Source organism: Lepidothrix coronata, unplaced genomic scaffold (assembly GCF_001604755.1).
Source record: "Lepidothrix coronata isolate B3197 unplaced genomic scaffold, Lepidothrix_coronata-1.0 Scaffold251, whole genome shotgun sequence".
Lineage (NCBI taxonomy): Eukaryota > Metazoa > Chordata > Aves > Passeriformes > Pipridae > Lepidothrix > Lepidothrix coronata.
The window spans coordinates 969,591-987,064 of NW_016690431.1; the positions used below are offsets into that span (position 1 = coordinate 969,591).

At 35.6% G+C, this 17,474-nt stretch overlaps 1 protein-coding gene across 7 annotated transcripts in view; it reads right to left on the reverse strand.

Annotated features, from left to right (window-relative positions):
• The window catches only part of LOC108507326 (protein piccolo), a 181,850-nt gene that overhangs the window by 142,976 nt on the left and 21,400 nt on the right, over nucleotides 1-17,474 (reverse strand). For 6 of the 7 annotated variants that reach the window (XM_017835203.1, XM_017835206.1, XM_017835205.1 and 3 more), the window contains exons 2-3: nucleotides 7,353-9,561; nucleotides 2,022-2,170 (exon numbers count right to left, since the gene is read on the reverse strand). In XM_017835203.1, the coding sequence (XP_017690692.1) occupies nucleotides 2,022-2,170; nucleotides 7,353-9,561 (2,358 nt within the window). The remainder of the gene's footprint in view (nucleotides 1-2,021; nucleotides 2,171-7,352; nucleotides 9,562-17,474) is intronic. The other variant, XM_017835204.1, reaches the window with a different exon arrangement.

Below are 17,474 nucleotides of genomic sequence, written 5' to 3' on the forward strand. Positions count from 1 at the left end.
ATTGATACTTTTTTGTACCAGTGAGTGACTGGTAGCTAACTCAGATGGAAATAGATGAAGAAGGAATTCTTGTAAAGCTTCTCCTTACACATCACCTCTCTTCTGCAGAGGCTTTACATGGCACCAGACAGAATTATTTAGAACATGTTCACGCTCCAATTTACATCCCATATTTTACAAAACCAAAACCTGTGGTCTTTGTCAAGATTTTAATGCAGTATCTCTATTTCCATATAACCATGAGGATACCAAAACAGCTTCAGGAAGAGAAAAAAACCACGTATTTTCCTCCTGGAAACATTCAGGAAAAGAAGAACTGTTAGGCCCTTTAACTTTCCTCTTGAAAAATTTTGATCAAAGTTTTTCAACCAGTCTTAGTGCTATTTATATGAGAGAAAAAACCCAAAGATCAGACCTCTGTGACTAAAACCTCGCATTTCATTGACTACCTCTTTATCACAGGGCTCCCTTTTGGATAAACCTGATTTGAAGGGAAATTTTCAGTTTTACCTCAGAACACTCTAGTGGTCAAATACAATTATGTATGCTTAGAATAATGAATGTTTCTCATAAGGATTAAAGTGAACAGAGAGTCAGTTTTTTAACTATTGCCAGTGATATTAAGAGCTGTGAAGACTCAAAAACATCCTTTATCTTGCAATAAAGTTGATTCATGATCTATTTGAATAGATTCCTGTAAGAATTATATCTTGTAAAGCCCTTTTTCGGAACAAGAAATGGGTAGACAGTACAACCTGAGCTGTGTACATCTCAATATAAGCTAAACTAGAGATAGGAAAAGAGGGAAAAATAAATGACAGCTTGTACTGTGAGGTATTTCAAAACTTACTGCATAACATCTACATCTTTGCTTCATAAAACCTACATTCGACTGTCAAATGTCAGTAAAAATGCTCACCGGTATAAAAGTTTTGAAGGTTGCCTGACAGTAAGATACTCCTGTTTGTATGTTTTCTGAGGAACTAACAAAATATAAGGTATTAAGTATCACAACGGGGCCATGCAATATCTTCTCTTAGAATCATAGAATCGTTGAGGTTGAAAGAGACCTCTAAGTTGATCAAATCCAATCATCAGCCCACCACCACCATGTTCACCACTAAACCATGTCCTCAAATGCCATATCCACGTGTTTTTTGAACACTTTCAGGGATGGTGACTCCACCATTCCCCTGGGCAGCCTGTTCTAATGCTTGACTACCCTTTCCACAAAGAAATTTTTTCCTAATATCTAATGTAGAACTCCTCTGGTGCAACTGGAGGCCGTTTCCTCTTGTCCCGAGGAAATGCACCAATTGCATCCATTGCATCTCATGGAAAAATGTGATCTAAATCAATATATAAGAATATATCAGAATATAAGCTAAGGGAATCAGTAAAAATTGTAACAAACAATTGAAGACCTTGGATACTTGAAATACATAAACTCTGTTAATATAAAGATGAAATGGGATGGTACACTAATGTGACTAGATTTCCAAGTCAGCAAGCTTGAAAAGCAGAATATGGACTTTTTCTTTCTCTAATAAATGGAATATTCTGATTATTAGATTGATAAAGTCTTGCTGACTTATTCAATAATTAATCATGAACCGCTGGAATTATATTCACCAACTGAAAGCAGAAAAAAAGTATCTACAGGATAAAGCAAGTCTTTTCCTTCAACTACTAAAAGAAGGGACTTGAATTTGAATGGTAAGGTGAAATGACACTAATTGCTTTCTTTTTTCTTTTAATATGGACACTTAATGTATAGATATTTCCAGTTAGGAGATTAATTCCTTTCAGATACATTTCAAAAATTAAAAGACAACCTGCAAAATTAATACTGAATTGTAGAGGGAATTTAATCTAATTTCATCATCAAATATTGGTGATGAATACAGGTTCAACAGCATTTCAGCTTAATGTACTGGAATTTGATTAATCCTGAAGTCCCTACAGTATTGGACAGTATGATCAAATTATCAGTCATTTATAAAACTAAAGGCATGTCTTACTTGACAGCTTACTTGGTCTTGGTGTTGACTTAGTGGTCGAGAGTGGGCCAACTTCTCTGGCAGCCTTCTGTCGAGGATGTGTCCATTCTCCAAACGAGACTCTCTGGGCTTGTCAAACCAATCTGTTTCTTCACGACGGAGATGGTAGGCTTTGAAAACCAAGGACAGGTCAAATGCTCTGATCCAGGGCTGGGCAAAGGGCAATAATGTGCATTGTGCAGAGCAAACATGCAGAGTGGTTATTAATTGGCCATGCAGCTAAAGCAAAGTTACAGGTGAGACTTGAGACATTGAACTTGAGCATTATTTAGCTGTGATACAGCAAAGGGAGAAGATTCTGTTTATGTCAAACCTATGGATATTAAATACAGAAGAAACCTGCTGCTGAGCGCTATAGTAATGTTCCTTCAGGCAGCTCAGAAATACACTGCCGATTTCACATGTCTCTAAAATGTTTGTTGAAAAAAAAATTAGTCAGATTAGTTACGTTGCAGTAGACTAAGTAAAAAAAAAACAAACCTAAGAAACCCCAAAGCAAATCCCAAAATAACCAACCCTCAAAACCCAAACTCCACCAATTCCCAAGTTTCTGAACTGAATATTGGTTCAAAATACTTTGGAAATAATCTACAACTACTTACAGGAAAATTATGAATTCTTGGTGAAATCAGTATCAACCCAAACCAAAGTAGATAGGAAGCAATCTATGCAACTCCTTGTAATTGTAAGCAGAAATATTGCAAGTGTTCTCATTTTAAATTCCATCCCTTGATTTTTGCAGTATGAACCTTTGTGCATGGATTGTTAGTGAGCATGTTCTTTCTGCAATAATTCTACAAGTCTAATGTGCTTCTATTTGCAAGAGTTTTAAATCTGTATAAAATCCCTTTTGGAGATCAAATAACACCATTTCACTGAAATCAGTTTTGCAAATGTATATATTTATATTACTGACTTTTGGGTCAGCTGACATAGGTGTCACTCCATTTGGATCAGAATCATGTCCTACATGTTTAATAATATTTCCACTATACAATATATAGATTTTTATTTCTGTTGCCCATCAGTGTAAACCAAAGCATTGTGCAGTTAATTAGAATGTAATGTAAGTTTGAATTTTATGCTTTATTAAGCAAGACAAATTTGGAAATCAAAGAAAGACAATATTTGTTTTAGCAAAACCACAAGAAATTGCAAATCTTAAATAAGGTCAGTAGTTGCTATAGTAACAAGTGTGTGTGTTGACATGACACAGAGGAAAATTTAAAAGGAAAAATGGTAGTGTGCATAATCTCTCCTATTTAGTTGTGAAAACAACAATCTAGCTGGTTTAACAAATAATTGGGAAAAAAATTAATGGGATAAAAATATTATTATTTTATTGAATTTCTCTCAAAAAAAGAGAAATAATATATACGCATGATTTTGGGAAAATGATATTTCTTATGGGTAAAAACAACACCCTGTATTATATTAGGCCTTCAGAAAATTCTTAATCTTGTTTTAGATATTATGCAGTCTCTTCCTGCACAACTGTGCACAAACTTAACCTAACAAAAAATAGTTTGAAATATTATTTAGATCAGCATATAGGAATTACCATAAACATTATTAAAGGTTGATGCTTGTCTGGCTAGTGATTAGTTATTGAACAACTGCTCTCAATAAACCATTATGATCTAATATACAAATCCTTTATGCTTTACACATTTATGCCAGTTGACTAGTGCCTGCACATAGCAGGCTGGTTCATAACTCATCCTGACAGAACTTCTTTCTGAAGCTTGCATGAAGAACCTAATGCATTTTACTGACCTCAGATGTCAACACTGACTATCACAATGTGTCATTAGCTCAGCAGATGAAAGAATGATATTTTTTTTTCCTCCTGCCCCAGTTGAAATGACTTTTGCTGGATTTCTTCTTTCGAAAAAGTAGAATTCAATACTGCAGTTCAGACCAGCCTACCTTTTTTTATCAGACTGCTGTAAATGTGTATATTTTATATGAAATTTAAAAAGTTATGTATGTGTATATGGACACACACACGCCACACTCACATATACATACACACATCATTGTTTTTGGCTTGCTCAGCTGGGATTTGTTACAGCTGGAAACCTGAGAACAGCCAAGATGAATCACTGACAGCCTGAGAGGGGTCATCCTTTTATTCTAAGACTAACAGTATGCAGCCAGATGGTTCCACCTGTAAAAATCTCCTGCTGGAGTCAATAAGGTCCCATGCTGTTAATTCCAAACAGTTTAACCAGGTGATATTGAACTCCAGGCTGTGGAGTCCAAGGAACTTGATTAGAGAAGCAGTAATGATCAATCTAAATCCCACGGATGAAAAATTACAAGGCATTGTCTGTGTTGATGTCTTGATGTCTTCGTATCTCAATTTTAAACTTTTAAATCCTATTATATACCCTATTATATAATTACCAAATTAGCATATTGTAGAAAAAAAAATTCTTTAGGTGAGAAAAGGCACATTTTATGTCTTCTGATATAAAAGCTGACCAGCAAGGACTATTTATATTCATAAAATTGAGTACTACCTTCAGCATTCTTGAAAATTAATATCTTCAACATACTTAGTAGTGTGTGGAAACTGGCAGGTGGGGGGTTGATAGAGACCTATCCCATGATATTGGGAACCCTGAGAAAATACCAGGTATTTCAAAAGCTCAAAAATGCACTTTATTTTCAATGGGAAGCTCTAGATGTTGTGCTCTTTCGACATTAAAGGTGTTTTTTAACCTGTTTGAAGTTTGGAATCCCAGTGTCAGTACTACTTATGTGCTGAAGCATGGTTTTAAGATTTGTTACAGTATGTACTTAGTGAAAAACAAAAGGTTTAGTCTCAAAGTCCTGTTTGTGTTCTCTTCTGGTATTTTTTGTTGGCATGCGACTTATAAAAAATGAACAGAAATTCAAGCACGTCTCTCAGTTTGAACAAAAGAAAAACAATTTAAATGTAATACTTTGACTTAAATTCATGTTTAAAAGTCTCCTAAGGTGATAAATCAAGCCATAGAACAAGAAGAGTTTTCCTAAGACAGTGCTTAAGATTGATTTCTTTTAATGAAATCTCATCAACACCATGCAACAGTTGGTTAAAAAAAAAAAAAAGAGAGAGAGAGAAGCAGCAAAGCAAACTGTGTTAAAAGGCTGGATGAAACATGCCAGAATAGCTGTCCATTGTCAGGGCAACAGGGCACTACAGAGAAGAGTGCAGTCCAGAAAAAGGAAGGCCATAACTTTCTATAGAACTTCTTGCTTCTTTGGAACACTTTTTGTCTTACATTCAAATTATATGAATTATTTTCAATACAGGTTACTTGCTATTAGACAGCATATTTAAAAAAAGATCATAAAGTGTTTTCATTTATTAAGAAATAAATTACTTGTGAAGATGAAATCTTAATAAAAATTAGAAAAAGATTGCTAAAAGGGGAAGCCCTGGTGTTCAGTGACATATCAGTGACACAGATTAATACAGAATATGTGAATTGAGTTAGAATACTTCTGAGGGTGTAACTAATCAGAGACTAATTTAAAATGAAAACGTTTTATCTGAAGTGTAATATGCAAAATTTATTGCACTGTAGGGCAGAAATATAATTCCCTATGATCTGTTTGTATGAGTTAGAATAGCACCAAATTGGATTTTTGGTTCAGTTTGGTTCTCCTTAGTCTTCAAGAGGAAAAGTCCTCCATGTTTTACAATGTCACTCTAGAATGACCTTTAAAAGTCACAAGTTGAGATGATACATGATAGCATCACTTATTTAGGAATAATGATATAGTTGCAACTTAGGGAGTTCCTTTCAATTGTTTTCAGATTTAATTATAGGACTCTGTGTGCTAAGAATTTAAGGACAATGAAAACCCTTAAACTTCTGATAAAAATCAAAAAAAGCTGATGATCCTGAGCCTCTCCTGAAAGACAGAGTTCACGAGGGGGTTGTAAATATGTAAGAAATGTGAAAAGAACCTTACAGAACAAAGACCTTAATATGTAGTATGAGAAAGGCAAATAGATCAAATTTCCTAATGCTTATGAAAAATTCAGCATGTGTTAAAAAACAATAATGTAATAATGAATGGAGGTTAGTATAAACCTGGAAAATAAACCATTCTACTTCATAATCATGCAAATGTGTCTTTTGAGACAATCATTGCCATTTACAGACAATATAGCGCATGCAAAGTCTCTTTTATTGTGCAGTAAATACACATAAGAAAAGGTGAAGGGAGCGCATACAATTTCGAACATGTTCATTTAATTTTCTTTCAAACGGTCTTTATGATTTTTAAACAATTTAGAATATATTAACCCTGAACTGACTCAAACAAAACTGATACAAAATTTGCAGTTATTAAGTACTCAACATCAGCTTTAACATTCTGCTGTACTTATTCATAAGCAGCATTTTTAATTGCACCATTTATAATACATCAGAAATGTTCCTTTCATGAACCTAAATGAGATAAACTCTTGTGCTTATTTGGCAGACATATGTACGGGGTGCATATAAAACCAGCTACACTGCATAACCCATCAATAGAAGTAAAATACTTTATGCAAGTTTATTGAAGGATGAGATTGTCTTGAACCATCCAAATGGCAAATTATCTTACATAATCACAATTCTGAATGCACAGAAGTCCACATGACAGGATGCTTTCAACAAACCATATGTGGAATGTTATTTTGCTATCACGTTAAGCTTTGTATGGTGCTAACATATAATATGTACTTAATGAACAGACTATTTCTATATAAACACAGATCTAAATTGGTGCATCAGGAGATGGAATTATCAGTTCTTGAATTCTATTATGAAACTTCATGCAAATAAAATCACTAGAGTTTTTTTAGAGATTTGGGAAATATTTCCAAATCCCAATAAAAACTACTGCAAAAAAGTTCAATGATTCACAGTCACTGGAGAAAGTTCCACATAAAGACTGATGGTAGGGTCTGTATTGTACATGGACTGTTCTACACAGTATCACTGGAAAAGTAGACATAAACAAGTGAAAAGGAAAATGCACAAGCAAACCAAAAGGAAAGTAAATCAATAACAATATAGTGAGCATGCTATAGTAGCTTAACACCATCCAGAAACTGCTGTTAGGGTAAAACAAAAAATATCAAATAAAACAAAGCAATGCAAACCCCAAAAATGTAGATACACAGAAGATGCACCAAGGAACAGAAAAAGAACAAGTCTTTGAAGTATAACAAAAGTTAGACACATGCATAGAAATGAGGATTTTGGTTGTGATAGTAAGATACCAGTCTGAGGCCTAAATTACCTTCACTGTCTGACATGGCATGCTGGAAGTCATCCATGATGAAGGCTATATCTCGATCATAGCCTCGAGTCCGTGACTCCTCCCTCATATGCTGCTGGACCTCAGGTAATGAATGGCTCGATCCAAACTGGTCCCTGGTATCTGCAGATATTGGTGGCAAGGGTCCAGCTGCTGCTCTTGCCATTCCCATTGGCTGTCCAACAGGACTTAGTGGGCTCTCCTCCTCTGAGTTCTGTGCTACTATCGGGATCCTTCCCCTGCTTTGGCTAATAGGTAGACTGGTGGGTTTAGTTCTTCCAGAAGGTGCTGCATGGCTAAAGGAAACATCTAAGGGTTCAGCTTCTTGGGCTTTCAGTCTTAAAGAAGAACTGGAAGAATCCCTTTTCAATGACAGATCGAGCCCATACACTGAGGAGGGTCTAGATGAGGGCCTAGATCTACTACCACTGCTATAAGACTTGTCTGCTTCATCTTGTAGTGTGGATCTCATTGTTGGACCTAGTGCAGTCCCAAGGCCTGCTCCAATGGATGACGTCAGTGGTGGCCCCATGTATTTCTGTTGGTCACTGATGTTTTTTCTAAGGCCATAAGTAATATCATCCTGAAGAAGCCTTGCCCTAGTAGTAATTCCCCCAAGTGTTGAAGTGCTAGAAGTCATGTAACTTGAATAGTCAGGCTCAAGGTCTCTGCTTTCTTGGATAGGTGAAAACTTTGTTAGTTTGGGGTCTATCAAAGCTTTCTTGTGTTTTGACTGCTTCTGGTAAAGGAGGGCTGCTGGGAGCTGCTTGGCAGCCTGCTTCTCAAGAGTAAGCCTACCTATGCTGTATTTCTCAGATTTTGGAAAATGCCTGTAGCTGCCCTCTCCGTGGTAATACTGTGACAGGCCAGCCAGATGATCAAGACTTTCTGCACCTCTACGGAACTCTTGCTTTATCTGGTGTTTCAGAAGTTTGAGCTCATAGGGGTCCTCCATTGGGTCTTCATCAGCTTTAACATAGGAATGTAACCTAGAGGAAGTGTGCAGTGGTGCTAGGAAGTCTGACACCTCTTGTGCTCTCCTGGCTTCAGTTGTGCGAAGCAGTCGATCTGTTTTGGTCAGATCTTTCTCATGGAGGCTAAAACTGGAACCGAGTGCTCCTGTTCCTTTAGTAAGTTCTCCTATATCATCGATCAGCACATAATTTCGGGGTGTATGGTGGTGATCTATATCTGCATAGAATGAATCTGCAGATATGCTTGAGATAGGGCTGCTTGCTATGCTGTTTCTCTCATCTAGTCCTATCCTTAAGTCCAAGGTAGAGTATTTACTGCCCAGCTGGGAAACTGCATAACTACTGTCAGTTGAAACTGGAGCTATCATGAGAGGCTGATTGCGAATTACATCATAGTTTGTTGTTATCTTAGGCTCCAAATATAATGTGGTCTGTCTTTGCTTTGGCTGTATCACCATCATCTGTGATGAGAGTTGGTATGATGGTTGTTGAGATGGTGGAGGTTGAGCCTGTGCAGTATAGGACATAGTAGCTCCTGTTTGGAAAGCTGTCTGGGTCTGATAGGGTGAAACCTGCTGGTGATACAAAGGCTGTTGTTGTTGGTAATGTGATTGTTGTGTGAACTGAGTTGGTGCTTGAGTTGGCAGGGCAGGAGATGAATACTGATATTGAGCATATGGGCTTGTAGCAGGGGCAAACTGTGTTTCTGGCTGGGTTTGCGGTGGCATAAACTGGTTAAATTCTGTCTGGGGTGCAGTACGTGGTCTTTCCAAGCCATGCTGAGTTTCTATTCTGGTTGACCTGGTATTATTAACTTCACTGTCTGACATATAATCACGTTCTTCTGCTACTCCTTGGAGATAGGCACGCTCTCTCTTTTCTCTTTCTTTTAGTAGGGCTTCTTTCCTCCTATTAATGCCCATTTCCAAGTATCTCAGCTTGGCATCTATTTCTTTTTCCTCCTCATCTAGCTCTGCTTGCTTCTTCCTAAGCTTGGCTGATTCACGTTCGACCAGATCCAATTCCCTGTCTATATCCTGAAGAATTTTGGCTCTGGCCATAGTGGTGGTCCTACAAATCCTTCTCCGTGAAACTGATCCCACAGAAGTATATGGGGACTGAGTTCCTGCTGTTGCTTCCTCCGGAGGTGGGTTGGGTAGAGTCCTCTTCACCTTCTTCTGAGTGCCTGATGGAGTTATGCTTGAAAGACCTTTTGACTGCAATAGAAGAAACAAGACTGAATCAGTATTTGGGAGGCATATTAATCCCAAGTTGTTCAAATTTTTTTTATGGAATGGCTTTATATCTTAACCACATACTTTCCCTAAGAGAGAGGAAAGTTTGAGGTATCTGTGAATAAGCAGCAGAAAATGGCAAGAAAAATTGCTGTCAGCCTGCTAAAGGTCAGGAAGATGAGCAACCTAATGCAAAATAAGGGTGACACTCATCAGGACTTTGTTCAGCCTACAATTGAAAAATCTACCTTATATTCTTGAAATTGAATTGACTGTAATTTAAGGTTTTTGGTTTTTGTTGGTTTACTTTTTTTTTTAATTTCCATATACTTATACACAAACATATTCAATGCATGTGTGTGTGGGATTGGAATACATATACATATACAACTCCCTTTTATATAAAATTTAATTTAAAGGTCTGTATAATTAAAAATATACATATATACACATTCATATCTAAATTTATGTATAATCTGTACAGTCAAATAGATAACTCTGAGCCAGACACTGAGCATATAGAAAGCAGCTATAACTTGTACTGAAATCCAGACAGCAAAGTGAGACTTTCTGGTGCCAACACATTTGGTAAAACAGCAGTTGTTACATAATCTTTTAATTTTTGCCTCACCTCTGATGCAAAATATATGTATTTTCAGGGGAGATCCTTATGCTTACAAAACTGGTATGAGCTTTCTTCAGTTCACCAAAGACTTTTGTAAGTGAAATTTGTTCCAATTAGAAAGCTAGTTTGAAACGTTAACAAAGTTAAACAATATAAAATTACAGAAATTTAGTTCTGTCCAGATGTCCAGACTTCTTCCCTGATCTAGGAGAAATATCTGCCTTAGGCTGATGAGTCATTTTTTTGAGGTGCCAATCTCTCTTCATCAGCTAGGACAGTAAGCAATGCAACTGGTTAGATGCAATTTAATTTGTGCCCTGAATTACTAGTGGTTTTGTAAAGTTTTTTTTTTAGTTTTGAAGTAAGTTTAGGTTCCACACAATGTAGGTAGATTAAGAAGTGGGACCTGAATTATTTTGAAATTGTATCCTATCTCACTAATAGCTTCTTAGAAATTTTGCCTCAGCAAAGGAAAATGGATTGATCTACACATATACACAAAAAAAAAAATCAGCTCAGCCATTACAGAATGCAGACATGTTGATAGCAAAATATGAAAGCATTTTATCTGAGTTTAATAAGGGATGAATAAAAAAAAATATTAACCAATTCACTCTTCTGCCTTTGCAGGCAAGGGCAGCATTTCTGCAAGCATTAACTGTTTTTAATTAAAAATGTAATTTCTTTTAAAATAAATGCTAATTCACTCAGATAAGAAGTCATCAAGATTAATTTTAATTAGGAGTTTATAAATCAGTATTTTCTCTGTTTATTCTAATATGGCATCAACAAACTGTAAAAGTTTTTCAAAAAGATGTTGATAATCCCTTTTTTCTGCTCCCGTTACCTAGCTTTAGCAAATTACAATACTCAGCAAATCATTTGCCATGGAACTTTAAAGAAACATTCGCTACCTTTTCAAGTGCCATTTCATCTCTTTCATTTTCATCATCTAAATTCCATCAACTTTTGCATGTTTCAGATTGCAATAAAAGCAATTTAATCTTTTCAGCTTCCCATGGCCTTTTCCCAAACCCACGTTGTGCCAACAAATCAAAGGAACTAATTTTCTCTTGCTCACTGTGTACTTATAAGCAAAGACAAATTAATCATCTACAGTAGGTCTAGTTGGCTAATAATTTATATTGTAAAATCAGTATAATAACACCACTATTTCCCCCTCCTGAACTGAAATAGCAATCGCAGATGGTCGAGCAGTCACAGATGGTCACTGGTATTGGGAAGTGCTATTAATAACAAAATCATTAAAAGGTCTATAAAAATTTATGTAATTAATATTTTCAGATGATAGTTAAGCTGCTGATTAATAAAGCCCAGTGTCAGACTACTGTGCATTTTATAAAAAAAACCCCATATCTTGTTTTTATATCTCTGTCTATATCTAAAGAATCCTAGACTAATAAACATTACAGGAAGATTTACCACTTGCTCTTGAAAAAGTATTGATAACCTGTAGTTCTCAGCTGCTACTCTCACAAAAGGCAAGTCTTAATTACTTTTACTTGATATTTATATTGGGACAAGAAAAAATAAATTTGTTTTAGTACTGTAATAAAATGTGTGGCTTTTTCTTCTTGCTGGATATTTTCATCATCTCTTATGTTAGCATGCTACCTGGGAACTGTGATAGTAGATTGAAGGGAAGTTCACCTGTAGTATTTTGATGGACAACTTCAAAGTAGCTGTTATTAGTTTTTGCACTTCTTTTTAATTTGTTAAATAAGAGAGAAAAGAAAAAGACAAGATAGGGCTGATCTTTGCCAAATTCTAATCTCTTTATCAAATTTTTTGGGAGTGGAAGGGAATAGTTGTGGTGTCTAGTCCTATCCCTGTATTTTTGGTCCTCATAACACATTTATAAATGTGTTATAGTTTTACATTTAAACTACCCAAAGGAAAGATGGGGCAGAAACCTTCATGAGACTACTCTGGAGTCACAGAAACTTATCAAATACAGGAAGGCATTCTTACACCTTACAGTCACTGGTTAAAGGTTAGGTTAGATGTCAGACAGGTGACCTTAGCAAGCTCTCTAACCGAAGAAGCCATTAAGTTTTCTACTAGATTTTATCACATTTTCCATCATCTTTAATCAGTTTACTCTAGCTATCTACAATCACCCTCACTAATTTTTAAAAATCATTCTGTGTTTAGCAAATCATCACTCTAAATGTTGACTGTGAATCTCAAGAACTAGAATTAAATTATTCTGTTTCTTGTTTCACTATAGCATCCATATAAACGTTATTATCTTATTGTTGATCCTTGTATAATTTCACACAAGTCTGGCATGTCCCTTCAGGATGGACTTAATGATAATCAGATCTGCTTTGAGGGAAATCTGACCTTGTTAAAATAAGTCCAAAGTTTGTGATTGAGATAAAGCTATAGAGATGTTCTCCCCAATATTACAAATTAAAGAATCGAGGAACAAACAATCTTCCCCACCCCCCCATTTTTTAAGCTTAACAATGTTTTGAAATAAAGACAGGAAAAAAAGTCCTCACTTTTGCAGTTCAACAACAAGATAACATCACAGTGAGGAAATCAAAACACTGAGCTGAAGGTTGCATGCAAACAGATTTAGTAAGACCTCCCTTTTCTGCCTTGCCAATACAAATTAGTCTTGATGTGCGCTATCTTCTGTGTTTTAATTTATAGAGGTCATCCAGACAAAGGCTTGTGAACCCTCTTAAAATGTGCGGTGACTTTGGAATAACTCCTCTGAAATGACCATCCTATTCCCTGTGAATCTTTGTAAAAATACCTTTTTCTACCTATTTTTGTCTTTTCCAATTTGCTGTAATCGGAGACAAGGTCAGAAAGACTCGAACCCACTACAAGAATCAGTCAAGTACTAGGAAATACTCCTATTTTCTGCTTCATGTTCTAAAGAGATAGTTTATTTTGAAGGACTGAATGGCTCAGGATATCTGTGATGAATTTCTACCTCTAAATACTGTTTTTAATTCTAGTTACTCCATCTTTCTTGTCCTCTCCTCAAATGAATTTTTGATTATGGTATGCTGCTGTTCTTGCATTCTCCCCACTCTCCATTCACATAGCCATGCTTGGATATTAACTTCATTTGCTCAGAGAACTGAGGTTTCACACTTGAGTATACAATTCTTACATACTTGCACGTTTGATTTTTAGTAGTAAAAGTGTAACCCTCATTATTCATTGTTCTTTTAACATTTTCTGTGATCATGACACAAGCAAACTTCAAGTTATTCTCCTGTCCTCTTTAGAGCTGACAAAATAGACCTGTATTTATATATTTTTTTTTTTGTATGAGTAGGAAAAAATCCTGCAAATGATGTATACAATATGCATACATGTATGCATATGCACAAAACCAATTACAATTGTGATGACAGCATCCTTATTAGTTTGCCACCACTAGACAATGTAGTCTACATGGTGATGTCAGACTTACAGTCTGTGATGCCGTGAAAAGCAAAGGTAAAGTGAGTCAGAGCTGAGACTACTCCTCTGCCACAATCCCTTGAAGACTCAACAGCATGGTGGAAATCCTTTTCAACACTGTAAAGGAACAAAAACTCACTCTCTGCAGGTCTAGGTTTCCTGAAGCATTTGATGTTGATTTGCAACACACTTGAAATGTCAGTAGGAAGTTTGCTGTACCCTGGTTTTTCTGTTACCAAAAAAAATGCAAATAATATTTTTTGTCTTCAAACAAGGACCATGCAGTCAATAAACTTGCTTGGAAAACTCACAACTAGCATCAGTTGGAGAGACAAACACGGATGTATTAAAAGAAATTACTGGGAATAAAGTGTTTGCATCTGATAAGATGCCAGGTAGTGAAGGGATAGAAATTACTCTCCCAGTCAGGAAGAAAGATCACTTAAGGTGGGGACCAATGCACATTGTTAAGGCAGCAGCAGAATGGAAGGTGAAGCCTGTGTTGTATCTCTGTGTGTTCCAGCTATCACAGCTTGGATTTTTCATGTAACAAAAACCTTCCCAAATGCAATCCCTCCAAAGCCCCAAAACATACAGTAAAAATTGCAATTGTAATGAAGCCATTCTACCAATAAAGGTTTGGAATGTATTACTCAGTATTACAGCATGTGCTCTTCATTCTTAGAAATGCATCAGAAAGAACAGCTAGAGATTCTGGTATTTATTTTAAACATTTAATTTACTAGAAAGAATTCATATAATTCTGTTATCATTTATTAAAGACTCTCAGTGATTTAACAGTATCTTTAAAATTGCTTGAAAATGAAACCTAATTCCTAAGGATACTAACATAATACTGTAGTATTAGATTACTTCATTGTAAGTATGGAATCCTTAACTGCATCTTCTTGTAGGATAGAGGCAAAGGTACTGAACGATGTTTTGTAGCTTATCTTGTGCAAAGAAATAGTTTCTCATCTAAATTTTTATGGACCTTTCTGGACTTTATTATTTGGTAATAATAAAGACTAGCTTTGGACCAACTTTGTTAACTCTTGGTAAAAAACTTTAGAGCAAGAATACCGAGAAATTTCTCTCCACTGCCAAAGGCTGACATAGGGTCACTTCTATGGCATGAAAAACCACAGAGTGTGGGAACCCACAAGGGTAAAACAGGTAAAGGGAAGCAGACCAGTTGTGCAAGGTAAGCAAAATATATTAAAACATGTATTTATAAAAGGTAGTCTCATCAACCAGTGTTGAGAATGGACTAGTACATGCTCTGAACACATTCTAAACATCAGTAAAAGCTTATCCTACAACCAGTACTGCCTTGGCTTATGTGCCATTGCTGGCAAGGGGAATGGAAGATTAATTTGATGAGCTGGGTTTGGCCTTGTGTATGGGAGTGAAATACCCTGCTTCATGAGTAATATACTAGAGCTATCCTTTAATGCAACTCTTGTCTTTTTCTTTTCTGCAACTATATTGCTCTGGGGACTGAGCAGTCAGGCAGAAAACTAGTTTCTAAATCACTACACAGTAGCACTGCCAGTCAGTCTGATTTTCTCTCTCTCCTTTTTTTTTCCCCCCACTCTTTTGGAGGCCTGTAAAGATAAATTTCTCTTCTGTTAGGCTCAATATAAATTTTTTGGAAATAGTCTATTCCAAAACAATAAGAATTTTTCAGATTTTTCTTGCTTTCCTTCATGTCAGAGTCACTTATTCCTCAGATGAGCACTTTTGTACTTTCCATCTTTTTGCTCCTTTCATTTTCTCTGTGAAATTGCTTGAAATTGCCATTTTCACTTCAAATGCAAGGGGAACAGCATAGTGCACTTCCTAACAGCTGACGTGATGTGAGATATCAACTTCTTTCCTCAGTTAAACACATAAAAGGCGATATGCTTCTTTTGATCTTGAGGGGAGAAAGGAGAAATTTAAAGGAAATTTGATATGCAAACTACAGACATATGTGGCCCTTACACAGTGATTTTCAGAGAGATCTAAATCTATGTTTCATCTACTTTATGAGAGCAGACATAATAGTTATTCCCAGTTGTTTGCACACAAGACATAGTTTTACACAGACTAACTGATTTGTGATTCATTTGGAACAGGACTGACAACTTTTGCCTGTAAGGGCAATGGGGTAATTCCCTCTTCAATTTCTAAAAATTAGAAATAGCACTTTAAATCAGCAGGAATGCATCAGTGGAAAATAAGTTTGCGAGGAAAATGAAATCCAGTGTTTTGAAACTTTGATTTTAAATAATGTACTTGAAACAACACTCCATGTATGTGCATTTAACAGATCTTAGACAACATACACATTATGCACAAGCTTATGTTTTAATTTCCTTACCTTATATCTATAAATCATATCTATACTGTTTCCTTCTCCTGCTCACTGAAGACTTAGTACAATTCAACACTCCTAATATTTTTTTTTTTTTGTAACTTAAGCCTTATATAAAAGGGAAACATTTCTGGTTAACTCACAGTAACCTTTAAAACTCATTTGAAAACCATTGTTTTCTTTTTTTATTCCTAATTTCTTTTTCCATCCATTATTCTTTGCTATTTATCTTTGCAACCATATTACTTATGGTTGCATATTACTTTGTAAGGTGTTCTAGTATATCAGTTTATATAAGAAATTCACTGTCCAATTATTTTAAATGTATACAGAATTACATGTATCTCAGTTACTTTCCAATGGGGAAAAAAAAATCTCTGGCAGATCAATTCAGACAATGGGTATCTGTAAAGGATAACAGAAAGAGTCAAATTGTCAGAGTAGAGTATTGCTTCTGCATTGAAATCTCTGTAGCAAATGGGATCAATATTTTTCTCACTATTCAATTTCTGAAAAAAATAAAAAAAAAGAAGGAAAAATAGGGAAATGGAAGGGAAAGGGGGAAAGGAGAGAAGAGGGGGAAACCCTGTCCTCAAAACAGAGGAACATGGTCCAAATTTCTTTGAATGACAAATACAGATTTATACTTTGCTATAAAAGGCTTGAAAACATTGCAGGAAATATATAACTGCTATGTAGGCAATACCTACTGATGTTTCCTAAATGCTTGTCTTTATAAGCTTTGTTCTAAGATATGTTAAATATCCTTAAATGTTTTATTTATATGTGAATATACTAAAAGATATCAAGGGACTTAACAAAAAGAAAACACTATTCCACCATTTCTACAATACTGCGTTTTCAGTATCAACTCCAGTTAGCACTGAGTGCTAAAGTACTTCAGTGCTAGTCCAGGACTGAAGTCTGATTCTGATAAAGAATTCAAAATAAATATCTTTGTCTGTGAATTAAAATCTTTTGTCATTTGTAAATTACTTTTAAGAAGATAGTCCAATTTTTGTTTAAAACAAAAAGGATTAAAATTAATGGCTTTTTCTGTACGTTATCTTCCTCATGACTCATGAAAATTTCTAAGGAGGAGGTTTCTGAGGCATATTCTGCTTTGACAACCCAAAAGATTATGAAACAAATGAGAAACCAGAGGATAAGGTATATAGCAGTCTAGGTACTGCATAACAATAGTTTGGACAAGAGAAAGGTTCACTATCTGGAGAAAGATTAATGGCAAAGCCAGAATTCCTCTAAGACAGTTGCTTAACAAGATTAAGACAAAGCCCGTAGATTCATAGTGACTGTGTACAATACTATAACACTACAACATAATTAGTGTTTCTTTATCAATCATCAGTTCTTTTTTTCCTCTCTATTGTTTCACTTACATTTTTAAAGGCATTTTACATAAAAACAGACTGTAAATAGTCAGTACTTCTCTGTCTAACC